Source organism: Mustela nivalis (genome assembly GCF_964662115.1).
Source record: "Mustela nivalis genome assembly, chromosome: 2".
Classification (NCBI taxonomy): Eukaryota; Metazoa; Chordata; class Mammalia; order Carnivora; family Mustelidae; genus Mustela; species Mustela nivalis.
In genome coordinates, this window is record NC_139021.1 from 23,430,090 (window position 1) to 23,446,033 (window position 15,944).

General features: G+C 37.5%; 1 protein-coding gene across 26 annotated transcripts in view; it reads left to right on the forward strand.

Annotated features, from left to right (window-relative positions):
* The window catches only part of TRPS1 (transcriptional repressor GATA binding 1), a 251,565-nt gene extending 241,296 nt beyond the window's left edge, over positions 1-10,269 (forward strand). For all 26 annotated transcript variants that reach the window (XM_082721126.1, XM_082721124.1, XM_082721116.1 and 23 more), the window contains 2 exons: positions 5,258-5,380; positions 8,433-10,269. In XM_082721126.1, coding sequence (XP_082577252.1) covers positions 5,258-5,380; positions 8,433-9,494 — 1,185 coding nt within the window. In that variant the 3' untranslated portion in view covers positions 9,495-10,269. The remainder of the gene's footprint in view (positions 1-5,257; positions 5,381-8,432) is intronic.
* Positions 10,270-15,944: the final 5,675 nt, after the last annotated feature.

The window sequence follows — 15,944 nt, forward strand, 5'->3', positions numbered from 1 at the left end:
GTATAGTTCTTATACATAGAACACTAATATAAAGGATCATTTCTGCACAAACTCCTTTTCCAATGGAGACTTTAATCTCTTGGAGATAAATATCCCTGTCTTTAAATGATAAGCCACTCGAATGAATAATTCAATCAAATTTATTTCTTATTAATCAAATGAAATCAGCTGTTAATGAAATTTGAAAATGTTCAAGTGTTTGTTTTGGGCTGATTTTTAAGTAATAATATAAGTAATAGAAACAACTAAACCAATTTTAAAACGTTTTTTTCCATTTTTTTTTTCTTAAGACACCTATGGGTTCACCAATACATGTGCCACGGCCCAAACCACTGATCCATAACACACTAAAGAATTAAGCCCCCAACAGCAAAATTGGAACCAGAAGCTTTCAGAAAAATTTGATGATAGTGACAACGGCACAGTGGTTAGCTGTGAACCTAAATTAATTTGTTTGTTTGATCCATTATTTTAGTCATTATACTTGTTGCACTTCAAAGCAGGAAAAAAAAATTATGTTGGATTTAAAATGTGCTTATATTAAAAGATGTGAATGTCATTTTCTATTTCAAATCCTAACATGGGTGATTGTCCAAATTCATCACCTAAATTGCTGTGTTAAAGTCAGTATTGCGGTCGTAATACATTTGAAACATGGAAAGGAAACAAGTAATCCCGAAGAATTCTCAGTAATTATCACTGAAAACTACTTGCTATCCTTTGACTGGCCTCAAAAATCCTTACAATTAACTGTTTGTATCACCATCCTTTGTTTTTCACACAGGAAATTAGCAGCCAACAGAAATTATGTACAGGCAACACAAATGTGACCTAAAAGTTACTAGGCAAGCCATAAAACTCGAAGTTTAAAAAAAAACAGACAACAAAATCAGTTCCTCGAATTGTTGCCTCTGGACTTTTTCTCTTTAGAAATTTTAATTTTAATTCCTTCACTTAAGTCCACAAACAAGTAGAAGAGGTGCTTAAGGAAGTCCAAGGACAGAGAATGTGGTGCTTCTGTGAAGATGGACAAGCATGCAGCTTTCTCTCAGCCTGAGATTCTTACCCCTACCACAGGGCAAGAATCAGGCTAAATATGCCCCCTCAGGAGGGCCAGCGGCGCCATCCCCTAGCTAGGGATTCCTCTCATCTGCTCTCCAGAAAGGACCATATCTGACTCAGTTCTCCTCTCTCCTGCGTAATGTCATGGAGGTATAAAATATTACTAACTCTTAAACAGATTGGGGACACCTGGAAGGTTCAGTTGGTTAAGTGTTGGACTCTTGATTTCAGCTCAGGTCATGATCTCAGGGTCGTATCTGACTCCACGCTCAGCAGGGAGTCTGCTTCAGATTCTCTCTCTCCTTCTCCCTCTGCCCCTCCCCACTCTCCCCCCCCCAAAATAAATAAATAAATAAATAAATAATCATTTAAAAATAAAAAACAGCTTGTAGAAAAGGAGAAATAATTATTATTATTTAATATTATTATTTAAACACACATGTGCACATATAGAGCCATGGACAACATATGACCCTAATGATGTTTGTAAAGGAGAATTGGAGCCTTGTTCTACCTGATTTTGTATCCTCAGGACCTAGCAAGTACCTAACTTCAACTGCTCCTCAAAAACAAGTGTGAATTGTAAGATTGGAACATTCCTTAATTCTCTTGATTTTCTTTTCTACAACATCATTAGTTATCTCTGCCCAACTGGAAGTAAATTTGTCGATCCACATGAGTGACATTTAGAAGGAATATTTTTTAAAAACTTTTTTTTTTTCAAAACTAGGAGTAACTTTTAATGATTAAAAAAATAATAGCAGGTGAGATTCTTTAAATGCCAGTAGAATATTTTCAATTTTATTAATGTTTAGTCTGTCAAGACAGAGCACTGTCCTAGGTGCCTGGTACTTAGGATATCTTAGGAGTCATAATTTCTGTCCTTAACAAGCACAGTGTATAGGAGGATGACAAAATATTTTAAAACTCTGTCATGCGTGATAAACTATGAATGAAATAAAGTCTTTGGTGCCTTTCTTTCTCTTTAACGAGGCCAAGTTTGTTTTTAAAAAGTGGGGTGAGGGAGACTCCTATTCTGCCTTCCTTTGGCCACAGACCTGCTTTTCTGCATGTGATTAGGCTAAGGATGTTGGTAACTTCAAAGAGATGCTTTACTCTGTCCAGCCAGCTTACACAGAGCGACCAGGTCAGGCTCTCAGCTGTTCTGTAGCTGAGGGATATGTGGCACAGTTACGATTCTGTGGTCACACAGCTAAGGATACTATCCACGTGGGCCACCTTCTTTGCTGCTTCCAGAAATTCCAAGTGCACCAAAACTACGGTGAACCAGTGCTTACCAAAGCAATAAATGTGTTTAGAAGGGAGTTAACTCAATATGTGAAATATTTCTCACCTCCCTCCTACTTCCCACCCCCACACAAGTACACTCCTATTGAATCCTAGGTGTGAACACCTAGATATTTCACTCTGACTCAACTTTCCATTCTCGTATTTGATAAGATTGTCACAAATGAACTACAATTGATAATATCCAACTGTATGTCTTAAGCATCTCTATTATGTTCAATGAGAAGATTAAGGAGATGGAAACAAAGCTAACCAAGTATTTTTCTTGTACCAAAAAACAATAATAATAATTGAATCCCTTTGACAAATAGCTAACTTACTGAGTGTTTACTACATCCCTGGTACTATATTAATTGTATCCATTTGCCCACATGCTATAGCGGCTCACACTTTAAAGGTGGGGAAGTTGAAGCTTTGAGAGGCTAAGTAACTTGCCTAAAGTTGCACCTGGCAAAAGGCAGACATGTTTTGAATGCAAGTAGTCTGACTCCTAAATCTGATTATTAACCTCCATGCTATACTGACTCTGGGTAAATGAATTCAGAATAACCCCTGATGTCTTAAATAAGATATAGTTTTCCCAAAATATACCTCTTTAGTGGAGCCGAAGTGCTGCTTAAAGCAAGATAGGCCTGTGGAAACCAGTGCTATAATTTTAGGACTTTCCCTCTAACTAATGAAGGGCATTTTCTTTGCAAGAGAATTAAGCACAAAATTGTGCAAGGATTGAAACGCTCTCAGAAACCAGGATTACACCCACTTTGGCGTGCTGTGTCAAGCACCCAGGGCATAAGGAAAGAAAAGCAGGCTGGAGTGAATGGTTACACATTCAGATTTGAGTCTCAGCCATGTATGTGGGTTAGTTTCCAAATGGACATTTACAATGCCTTTATGTGGATTAAGTTGGTGTTTATTTGCCAAACGTGTTATTTAGATCTAGGAAAAAGATGGCGTGACCTTAGGAAAGTTTCACAATTATAACCTAACTAGGCTCCTCAGCTTACTTCAGATAAAGGGGGGCCCCAGAATGTTTGATAAACATAGCATCTAGTAGTTCATTGATTTTTCAGGAGGGAGCAATCTCTACTTTTGCAGGAGGTCCCAACTGGGACTTGTGGCCTGACACCCAGCGTTTGCCGTTGCTCTAACCGTGACATGTTCCTGGTCCCGACTTGGGCAGAGAGGGAGAAAAAGGGGAGCCAGAGATTATCTTTGTGCAAAATCTAGCTTTTATTACATCACCTAAAGTAGCACGACCTGCTACACTAATGAAATCGTGTTCTTGGTTGAAAAGGGCAATTGTTAGCCTGACTTTGTGCGCACTAAAAACATTCCCCCAATCTTGTTAAATTATTGCTCTCATTTCAGATTTTTATGGCTGTGCAGCTTACCAGCCCTCATTTCTTTACGTTTCATTCATTTTCCTTGTATTGATGATTAATGGAGGATGTCGAATGTTAGAGTGAGCAGGCATCAGCAATTGCAAGATCATAATTAGTTTAGCTGACGAGGGCCTCTGATAGCACTTGCATCTGGATGGAAAAATTACCCTATAGGGAACTGGCTGCTCACCAGGTCTTTTTAGTGATACATTGTGAAACACCCGATGAATCAAATGCCCTTTCAATGCCAAGAAAGTGTTCCAGTCTTGAAGCCAAAATTATGTCTGCAGAAAGCTTTCCATTTGAAATGTATCAGAGTACAATTATAACCATTGTATTTTCTTGGCAGGGATAGCACTGGTCTACAGTATGGACTCAAGTTAAATAAATTGCCTAAATTTTATGAATCCCTGAAATTTTGACTTACGGTATTTGTGATTTTAAATTTATAATAAAATTGGGTTCCAGCAACATTTTTTCCACTCCTTATCTAACGTGCATATTTTATCATTAAAGGCTTCGCTTGCTAGAGAAAGGAGAGTGAAGTTGCAATTCAGGCTTTCTTTTTTTTTTTTTTCTTGCAGCAAGAGCATTTCATTTCCTGCCTGTTAGTATTTGCGCCTACAAACACAGCCTGACTTTTGTTTCAGTGAGTTTAATGGAATCATGACTTGATAGCAAGAATGGAACAAGCAATACTAATTATCTACTTTTAAATATTCTTAGATTATTTTTGAATCTGGTGATTACAGAATTCAGCCCACTAAAATCAATTTGTATTCGGAAACGCTTGTGATTTCCAAGTCTGAGGCAAATAAAATAAATAGCCATTGATGGAACTAGCTTGTCTGGCTTCCACAGGCACCTCATAAGCGTTCTCAGTAATACTGTACTTCGAGTTGGCAACAAGTTTCGACTGGTCCCCTCAGCTCTGGGAAATAGATGGTGTTCTCTTTCAAAGTTTACCATTGCAACCCCCAAAACTAGAACTGAGTGTGTGATATTCTCTTAATACTTGTGTTACATGAATGACATCCAAAAAGACACAAGTCAGGTTTAATTTTAAATGGTTTATATGCCACGTTTTCCACGCTTCACTATATTTTTAAAGCTCAGGTAGCCTGTGCTCCCCCTTCGCCAAAGTATATTAAACACATCGCACGTTCTGTCTTATGACTTTTGTTTTGACACTTTTAGAAGGTATATTTTAGGGTTCAGCATTTAGGAGCCATCATTAAAGGCACAAAACCCAAAGTTCAAAAAGTTAAAGCTGTGTCTGTGAAAAGCCTTTGGTGTTGCACACACCTCATCCATCACTGTAGGGTTAATTATAATGAAAATCAGTGGTGCCTATTAAACACAATTGAACCTGACCTCATTATGGGCAGTGTGGTTTTATACTGTCATTGTTGCTAGTCTAAAGACAAAACTCCTGGGCTGATTTGGTCTAACTCCACTGATCATGTGACTCACCTCTGACCTTGTGTTTTTTCCCCCTGTTTCAGAGGCGTAGAGGCTCGGGTGTTTTTTGTGCCAATTGCTTGACCACAAAGACCTCTCTCTGGCGAAAGAATGCAAATGGTGGATATGTATGCAACGCGTGTGGCCTCTACCAGAAGCTTCACTCGGTAAGAGCTTGTTAGACTGTTTGAGGAAAAGCTTTATAAAGCAGCCTGGTCTGTCGTGTGATGTGTACCATTCCCTGGCTTGCGATGCCTGCTCCCGCAGAGTTTAATACAGTCACTCGGAGAGCACCTGTGATTTATGGTGAAATGGACTTAGATGTTATGGGGAGATATATTTGAGATCATTAGTAATGCATTATGTTTCTTTTGATACAAACGAGGAAATGATTGATTTCTGGGAACTTCCCATAACAGATCGTTGCTCTAATGGTTTTCAGAATTTGGTGAAATTAATTTAGGCAGGAAGGAGAAACCTTGAAAGTTCAATATTACATAAAAAGTGTTTTAAAAGGAGGATTCTCCTATTTCACATAAAATACAGGGCAGGGAAAGAATACTCATTTCCACTTTAAGTTCAGAATTTGCAAGCGTCATCTTGGCTGCTCTGGGGACTAGAAGTCAGGCACATTCAGAAGAGTGGTCCTGAGCTAGGACCCGAGAATGCCAGGTAGATCTTGCCAGTTCTTCGGGGGATATATTCAAGGAAGGTATTTCAGGGCATGAACGGCTCACATCCCAGCAGAGTAAGGTGTGAAGGCGCTTTGTGTTTCAAACTCTCTGGCTGGCTTCTTTCTGTGGCTCACCGAGGTACTTCCAGAACTTTCTTCTCAGATTTTAGTTAGAATCCTCTCATAAAGTTTAACTAAATCTCACAAATTCCCCATCTCTATATGCATTTACTTCCTGAAGGATTTTTTTTTTTTTTTTAAGTTTAGGAAGTTTATCTGCTGACAAGAGCTGCCTTTAAAAATAGGAATACCCCACTTAGTAAAAAGAAACCCATTTCCCTCTGCCTTTTTCATTTTGTTTGGCATTTTACCATAGCTCTTAGCACAGCCAGTGAATAAATTACAGCTACAGGGAATACAATTTTAGACAAAACGTCCTCATAAATGGACCATTGGAAGCACTCTTTAAAAAATGCCTGCTGCCAACAATACTAATTGGTGGTAAACTGTAAAGCCTGAGTTATTCCATGTAGCTAACAGAGAGATTCTCCCTCCACTACATCACCTTCCTTTAGCTTCACCTTCACCATTTTAGCATAGCAATAAGCTTTCATTTAATGAGTACTGACATTAATGATTTTAATTGAACTCTGGCCAATCATAGGCCAAGAATTAATTAAACTACTGCTCTTCCAGACTATGATAATTTAACAACTGTGATATAAAGTTATTTTAGTTATTTTAATATTCATCTCTCCAGAGGCAAGCTGTGTTCAGTTTTGAGTTTCTTTACATCGTAAACTTAAATACATAAAGGTTATGCACACATCTCATGTCAAAGACTGTCACAAAAGTTATAAAAGTTTTAAAAGGATATTAATGCAAATTTCTGGTTTCCTTATAGGTAGATATTAAATACTGCATATCTTCATAATACAAATAGGAGCTTTTTATAAACCTGAACATTGAACATTCCTGAACAAAATAAATGGATGTGGTATATCCAAGGGATGTGGCATTTTCCTTCTGAAACCAATAATTGAGTTGTCAGTAACAAGTGTGTTATCTTTCTTGCCTTCAAAATGCCTCTGTGACAATAGAAACATTCCAAAAAGGATTTATATTTATATTTTGTTTAAGATATGAGAGGTATCTCTTGCATTAAGGTACATTCTTTCTAGGAATAATTCGCAGGTTACATATTTTTTCATATATATGCATACATATATATATATTTCACATTCTGTGTAGAAATTTTTTGATTTCAGTAATCTTTTAGAAAAATCAGGTTTTAGCCCGCTTCAAGAGTTTTCTAAATTTTTACCTATAAATATGCATTAATTTATTAAACTTACTCTTTTTATTTTATAAATCGAAGTTAGAGCTCTCGCTGCAAGTTAAAGTTTTTGGTATAGTTTTATCTATGGGTTTTAGTCCTGTAATATAAATGCCTGTTGAACATGTACATGACTATCATACAGTGCTTAAGCTGAATAAAAAACAAGCCTAGTGAGAGTCAGCATTCTAACTAAGTACAGAGTAGAGTGACGTATCATGTATTTGTACCAAAGCTACAAAAGAATTTAGAATTTCAACAGAAAACAAATGCTTTACCTGTTGATAAGTAAAATTTTCCAAAGCGATTATATAAAATCCTGTTAAACATGGAGAAATAAAAATGAGAGCTGGGGGGTGGGGTGGAAAGTCTCCCACTGATAGGGCTTTGAGTACCTGATATCTTTATTCATGATTCTGCTCATTTGTCTTTATTTTTGCGTGGATATATAATACTTTATATTCACATTTGCAGTGATTTAGAAGCATACACATATTTGTCAGCTCAGGCTACCAAAACAAAATACTGTAGACTGGGGGCTTAAACAGCAGAACAGATTTTCACACGGTTCTCAGGGCTGGAGGTCTGAGGTCAGAGTCCCAGTGTGGCCCGGTTCTGGTTGGAAAGCTCTCTTCCCGGCTTGGAGAAGGCCTCTTTCTCTCTCTGTCCTTATCTAACCTAATCGGCCTCGTAAAGACCGGCTCTCCAGATCCAGGCACACTGTGGGGTAGGGCTTCCACATACGAACAAGGGGACCCAGTTCGGTCTGCAGCACTGTGTAATGTTGCCGCAGTTGTCCTTAAAGCCTAGCTCCCGTGTTCCCGTATTGACATCCTAGTGCATGACTCAGGAGTTGAGAAATAATTGCAGAAAAATCGTGTTTCCTCAAGGAACTTTCTACACAGTTTTATCACTAAATGATGCAATTTCAAAATCTATTGAGTTTGGGAAAGCTGTTTTTAAGTAGATGAAAGTTTTCAGGGCTCCCTGCAGAGTTGGACTTGATTTAATTAGGCTAAAATAGTGTGCTTTGGTGACTGCCTCTGATCCTGCTCAGGGCAAGAGGAGGAGATTTAGTAAACCTATAACGTCGAGTCCTACCCTTGCTTTGAACTTAAGTGTGGTTCATGTTTGTGAGGAATTGCTAATGAGTTTTAATGTATTTTCTCACGTTTCCCTTTTATGTATTGTACGTGTGTGTTCTCTGCAGACTCCCAGGCCTTTAAACATCATTAAACAAAACAACGGTGAGCAGATTATTAGGAGAAGGACAAGAAAGCGCCTTAACCCAGAGGCACTGCAGGCTGAGCAGCTCAACAAACAGCAGAGGGGCGGCAGCGAGGAGCAGGTCAACGGAAGCCCCTTAGAGAGGAGGTCGGAAGACCATTTAACCGAAGGTCACCAGAGAGAAATTCCGCTCCCTAGCCTGAGTAAATACGAAGCCCAGGGTTCATTGACTAAAAGCCATTCTGCTCAGCAGCCGGTCCTGGTCAGCCAAACTCTGGATATTCACAAAAGGATGCAACCTTTGCACATTCAGATAAAAAGTCCTCAGGAAAGTACTGGAGACCCAGGAAACAGTTCATCCGTGTCAGAAGGGAAAGGAAGTTCTGAGAGAGGCAGTCCCATAGAAAAGTACATGAGACCTGCAAAACACCCAAATTATTCACCACCAGGCAGCCCTATTGAAAAGTACCAGTACCCCCTTTTCGGACTTCCGTTTGTACATAATGACTTCCAGAGTGAAGCTGATTGGCTGCGGTTCTGGAGTAAATATAAGCTCTCCGTTCCTGGGAATCCGCACTACTTGAGTCACGTGCCTGGCCTACCAAATCCTTGCCAAAACTATGTGCCTTATCCCACCTTCAATCTGCCTCCTCATTTTTCAGCTGTTGGATCAGACAATGACATTCCTCTAGATTTGGCGATCAAGCATTCCAGACCTGGGCCAACTGCAAACGGTGCCTCCAAGGAGAAAACGAAGGCACCGTCCAATGTAAAAAGTGAAGGTCCCTTGAATGTAGTAAAAACAGAGAAAGTTGATAGAAGTACTCAAGATGAACTGTCCACAAAATGTGTGCACTGTGGCATTGTCTTTCTGGATGAAGTGATGTATGCTTTGCATATGAGTTGCCATGGTGACAGTGGCCCTTTCCAGTGCAGCATATGCCAGCATCTTTGCACGGACAAATACGACTTCACAACTCATATCCAGAGGGGCCTGCATAGGAACAATGCACAAGCGGAAAAAAATGGAAAACCTAAAGAGTAAAACCTTAGCACTTAGCACAATTAAATAGAAATAGGTTTTCTTGATGGGAATTCAATAGCTTGTAATGTCTTATGAAGACCTATTAAAAAAATACTTCATAGAGCCTGCCTTATCCAACATGAAATTCCCTTCTTTTATTCTTTCTTTTGATGAGTAGGTTACCAAGGTTAAAAAGTGAGACAAATGGTCAGTGAGAAGAAAAAACAATGGAAGATGGTAAATAGTCATGTTTTAGAACCTGGTTACGTCAAAAAAACCATCTTGGCAAATGGGTACTGTGGAAACGGTCCATAAGAAGTATCACCTGACTCTCATGATTACGTTTGTCGAGATGGAGATCAAACCTATCTAGAATTTTGAAAGGGTTTACATATTATGATCCTAATGCAGTATTGGGCTGGCCATGGGTCCATTTGTTCACAAACCCGGACGTTGTTGCCTAAATTTAGAAGTATCACGAAATCCTAGGCAGATGAGGAGAAATCTACTCCCCAGGGCCGCGAAAGGAAAATGGCGCCTCTTCCAGCAGTCTCCTCTCATTGACCATGTTTCCGACCTAGACCTAGAAATGCGAGCCGTTGTTAGGCTTGGTGAGAGAGCAGCAGGGAAGGTGACAGCCGACGGCACGGGGATTTTGGCCGGCCCTGCCTGTACATACACATGCACACCCTCTCTGATATTTTTGTCCTTTAGATGTTCAGACTCCTTTCAAAAGTAGTCCTTTTGTCGGCAATTTAGGTTCATTTTGTCCAAATATATATGCATCTTTACAAAACAGTGTCCTCAGTGCTTACGTAGTCTTTTTTTAATTTTTTTTTTAAAGCCAGATGTTTCTTTCTCGTATGTGATAAAGCGGTCCGGATTTGTTTTTTAAGCCTCCTCTTGGTCACCAATCTCACTTGGCACGTTTTATAACTAAAGGGACCCCCCCCCCCCGCCTCAGTTCAAAAAGATTAGATGGATACAAAAGTTCAGACCATGGGCTGAATTTGTTTAGAGTACATGGTATTTCTCTACAAGGTAACCTGCTGTATTATTTATTTTCTTTTGGTTAAATAGAAGTTCCAAACTTTGTGGCCAGGCAGCGTCTAAGGTTACGTTACCACAGACTGACAGTTGGTATATGTACCAGTCATTCCCTTCATTAGATTTATACAGGTTTAGTTAAGTAGCATTAAATAGGATTCTTAGAAGTCTATCTTCATAGTACTTTTAATACTTAAGGCTTTGTAAAACTATCCATGAAGGGAAAGCTCCTCAGCATAACTGCTCAGGGAAATAGGGCTACATAACTGAACATTAAGTAATTGGTTAAAGGTGCTGTTAGTCGAGCCTCAATGCTTGCTACAAGGATGTATGTACAAGGACTGACTTTAATAATTTGCATTATATTGTCCCAACCAGTAGTTTATTTTTTGCCACGGAGATGTAGAAGATATTACAAGCTACTGGATGCACTGTCAGATTAACTTATTTCATTAAAGAAGTTGGGAAAACAAATAGGAAAAAAAAAACTTATTTTTCTAGTAAATATTAATGTATTACATTTCAAATAATGGTGCCTGACATATTGAATAATTATTTTCTACAGTGTACGTATGCAACAAAGATACTCCATCATGCATTAGAGTCTGTTCTGGCTCTGCCTAGCTGTTTACATTTGCAAATGTAGCAAACAAGGTAATGAAGCAACTATTTCTATTGCGGTAGATACCTTTTTTGTGTGTGTGTGTGTGCATTAAAGTTGTAAACGGTAACATGAAACAAATGGAAGTTCTTGATATAATGGTATGGAAAACAAGAAGGAAATGAAAATATTTTTATGCCTACTTAGGAAAAAAAAGGGTAGCACTATTCATTCCAAGTACTTTTTTTTTTTTTTAAATTTTTAAGCTCTTAACTCACATTGTTATGCTTAAAATGATAAACATATATCCTCTTTTTATTGCTTTTGTCTATGTTTCGGATGAAACATTTCAGAAATTATTTTGATAAGCGCTGCTGGCCCCCGCAGCCCTGGTGTTTTTATTGCGTTCTGTAGCCGTGTTTGCACTCAGTTTTACAGAATTCCCAGTTGCTTTGTATTGTTTTGTTGTGTTTGGGTTTTGTTTCTTTTTCCCAGTGCCAGGTCTTTGTTCCTTCAAGTTGGATGGCAGGTAGAGTTCAAGCAGTTTGTGACTGTCGTAGTGAATGAAGTTAAAAATGTCTTTCTGATGTGTTGTCATTTCCATTCTTGCATTTTTGTTTTCATGTTAAAAACAAAAACAAAACAAAAAAACAAAAAAACAAAAAACAAAACAAAACAAAAAAAAGGGAGAGAAAGAGAAGAAAAAGAAATCAGGACTAAGCCTTCAGCTTCAGTTTCATTTTGAAAGGACCCTAGTCTCATCTCACCTGTCTAGCTCTACTCTTCACATAAGCTGAAATCAAGAGGTGGAGTGAGGACCTCTGACATGCAAATTATGTGATGCTGATTTATCTTTCTTAGGAATGTCAGTGAATGCATCTCAGGATGTACAGGCAGACTTGAGAGGTGGCCATTAAAGATCTCAGAAACAGAGGAGATGTCCCAAACAACAAAACAATATTTCATTTTCTTAGTAAAAAGACTAGTAACAAGGTGCACTGTGGCAACCCTTAAGCAACATTTTACATGGACTGCTCAAATCAGCAAAATGCCAGAAGTTTGGTGAACTTGGGCAATATTACAGGTATGACTCTTTGGGCAAAACTACTCCATAAACAATTTCTCCAGTGTGTCAGACACAAATAGGTTGTTCATTTTTGGCATGTATTCCTTTTTCTTTTTCTTTTTTTTTTTTTTTAATCTGATTTTTGTTTTCTCAGACATAGTAGTAATGATTAGCATTGGAAAATACATATCACTATTCTTGGAATATTTATGGTCAGTCTACTTTCAGTAGAATATTCTTGGATAGCATTGACATGATAGATCTTATTCCATATTCCTTTATTATTGATTATTTTATTTTCATTTTTGTTTTCATTGTTATACATATTTTGATGGAGAAGAGGTTGGGCTTTTTTTTAAAAAATGAAAATTTATTGTAACACTAAAATACCCCTTACTTTTGGACCTTTGAAAAGCCTTTGTTCCATCTCTCAAAATACATTATAAAAATGGTTAGTTGTTATTTTTATTTGGTTTTAAGATTTCTGAATGATTTTACCTTAAATTGTGATTTTAAATGAGCTATTTAGGTACTTATTCTTTTTTTTTTAAGGACTTTGGAGATGATTTAGGAATTTTTCCCTCTTGGAAAAGGCTTCCCTATGATGAAAACTATATGCCAGCTAAAATTGTATGCCATTGAAAAACTGTCAGTCTTCTGAAATTACTTGTTTCTATTCTGAATCAAGCTTTGAGTCAAACTTTAGGTCAGGACCAGCTCATGCATTCATTCTGCCTTTTCTTACTCTTTCTTTCTCCCTCTCTCACTCATATAATAATACTGTTGTTTGGGATAGAATAAACATAACAAGCCAGCCCACCTTGGAAGGATGTGGATTGAGAGACACTACAGGACTCTTAGGGAATGAGAAAAGGATGGAGCTCTAACCCTTAACGTGTTCACTCTGTAGTTCAAAAGGAAAAGAGTGTGCCCATTCTTCCTACATGACATATTGAGATGTTCTTTTAAAAAAAAAAAAATCAACTTTTAAGATAGTGATGTTTTGTTCTAAACTGTTCTCTTTTAGTAAAAGTAGATTTTAGAAAACAAGCATGGGGATTCTTTTCTAAGGTAATATTAATGAGAAGAAGAAAAAAAAAGTGATTATCTTTAACAGCTCTTTGTTGAAGCCTGTGGTAGCACATTACATTTATGATTGCACATGTGCACATAATCTATTATGATCCAATGCAAATACAGCTCCAAAAATATTAAATGTATATATATTTTAAAATGCCTGAGGATATACATTTTTTTCTTAATAAATTGAAGAGTACCAATACTATTGCTACTAAAATAATTATTAGCCTTCTGCTGTGTGGCTGCAAAACATCACCAAGGTGACCCATCTTGAGATCTCTGAACTGCTGCCTATTGAGTTAGTGAACATTAACGCAATTCCAGAGTGGGGATATCTGTCATCCAGTGGTAGAAGCATGGAGGAAAGAAGCTGGTGCTCAGCTCCTGCACTGTATGCCAGCCTTTTGCCTAACGTTTACATGAGCTCACAGTCTTTGGGTTGAGGGTCATGGGAAAAAAATAAAATAAAATCGAAGGCATCTTTGTTAAGCCAGTAAGTTAGAGCTTGCTGGCCATCCCTAGATCACAGGAGAAAATGGTGGGCTTGAAAATTAACCAGAATATGAAACTAAATATGCTAACCAAAGGTAGGTACTATTAGGAGGAATCCCATCAGTAGGCAGCTGTAAATGAGAAGAGGGTAGGAGGACATGCATTGGGACTTGGAAGGGCTGTGTTACTTTCCCAAAGAAATATCCGGCCAAGGACAGAGGGATGGCTTCTTTGGAGAACACTTCCTTTCGGTTTTCCATTACTGTTTCATAGACAGCTGAGTCATGCATTCGTAATATTTAGAAATTGTCCACAACTACTGGCAGTAATTAGGACCTCTGGAAGATGCTAGGGCAGAAATGGGTGAAGTCGGGGATGAAGAAAATGTGAAATTCAACGTTGATCCACACATGGAAACTGGACAATGTATGCTCATGTGTTGTTGGCCTTGAAAGGAAAGGTAGAGCTGTAAGCATCACTCTGTCCTACACCAGAGAAAAGCAAGAGTAACTTTCTGTGGAAGTAACATTTTTAGCCTTCATCAGAGAAGATGGTCCTTCAAGACCCATAAGTCCCAAAACTGGATCCTGATTCTACCCCTGGTTGTTGATTTCATTTTATGACCTGCAGTAAATCACTTTTTCTTTTCGTTCCTCAGGTTCCTCACCTGTAAAATGGAAAAAATATATTAATAATAATATTAATAATAATAATAATGATAATGTAGTACTTGTTTTGTAAAGCACTTTGAGATCCTTGGTTGAAAGGCACCATGGGAGTGCCAAGTATTATTATATGGCCAAGGGGCTTATTTAAACTCTCAGTTCCCAAGGGCCATGAAAGGTTGGGGTCATTTTTGTTAAACATGAGCTGTAAATATCATACTAGACAGCCTGTAGTGTTGACTATGAAGAGGCAAAACTATTACAAGGCTGATAAAACAATAGTTTCTTAATGGCTACCAACAAGGCAAATATCACAATAAGAAATGCCAAATTTCTTAGGGTGGACTATTGACAACGTGGATAATTGTGGGGTGGGGTGGGGTTGGGAAACATCTCAAAATGCCAATGTAAAATTAACTTACAGCAATATTCACCAGCAGAAAATGTCTTTCATATGGAATGATTTCATGTTGCTAAAGAAAAAATTCAATTTGTAGTCCTGATTTGAATATTAGAATGTTGGCTATAATAGTTCTGTTCTTACAACACATGGAATTTTTTTTTTTGTTTTATTTAATTTTGTTTTTCATAGTGCATGTTCATTTCTACTCACAAACATGTTCTTGGTGTATTTCTTATGCAAACAATCTTCAGGCAGCAAAGATGTCTGTTACATCTAAACTTGAATAATAAAGTTTTACCACCAGTTATACATAATGGCGTTGGTATGGTTTATATGGATTCACTTTCATCCACACAGCAATAGGAAATACAGACCATTGTAACATATGGACAGGCTCTGATAAATTGAGATGGTGAAATCAGATCACCATTTTCGAAAATATTACTAAGATCTAAAAGGCCTGGATTCTCCTACTGATGAATCTTGTGTTAAAATATATATATATATATATATATATATATATATATATATACACACACACACACACACACACACACACACACACACACATACTAGTTTCTTGAGGAAGGCTAACAAAAAAAAAGTGCTTATTTCAAAAACATTCATTGAGTATTAAGTATCCAGTATTGAGTATTGTGTAATGGTTATGTTACAATATGTAAAAACTCCTGCTTTTGAACCTTAACTTTGATTCAATTCAGTGTACCCACATAGAATGTAAAGATCCTGGTAATTATCTCAAAAAGTTTATATTGATATATTACATGTCTTGTTTGTTTGCTTAAAATGAAATTAATCAGAGGAGGTTTCCTGAAGGATGATTTTGAAAGAGGGAAGAGGCAGAAGAAATCCAGGTAGGAGAAGGACATGGGAAAATTCAACCAAGTGTTTGTAGCCAGAAAGAAACACACAGAAAAGACAGAACTACTTAAAGTATTTGTTTATTTATTTACTACTTACTTTCTTACTTAAAGTATTTAAATAACTAATTGCTTCAGAAGATTTGCTTTGAAAATTTCAAATTAATTAAGATCTACCCTCCTTACACAATCTTCGCTTCTGATTTTTGTGAGCCTAAATTAATAAGTCAATGTGT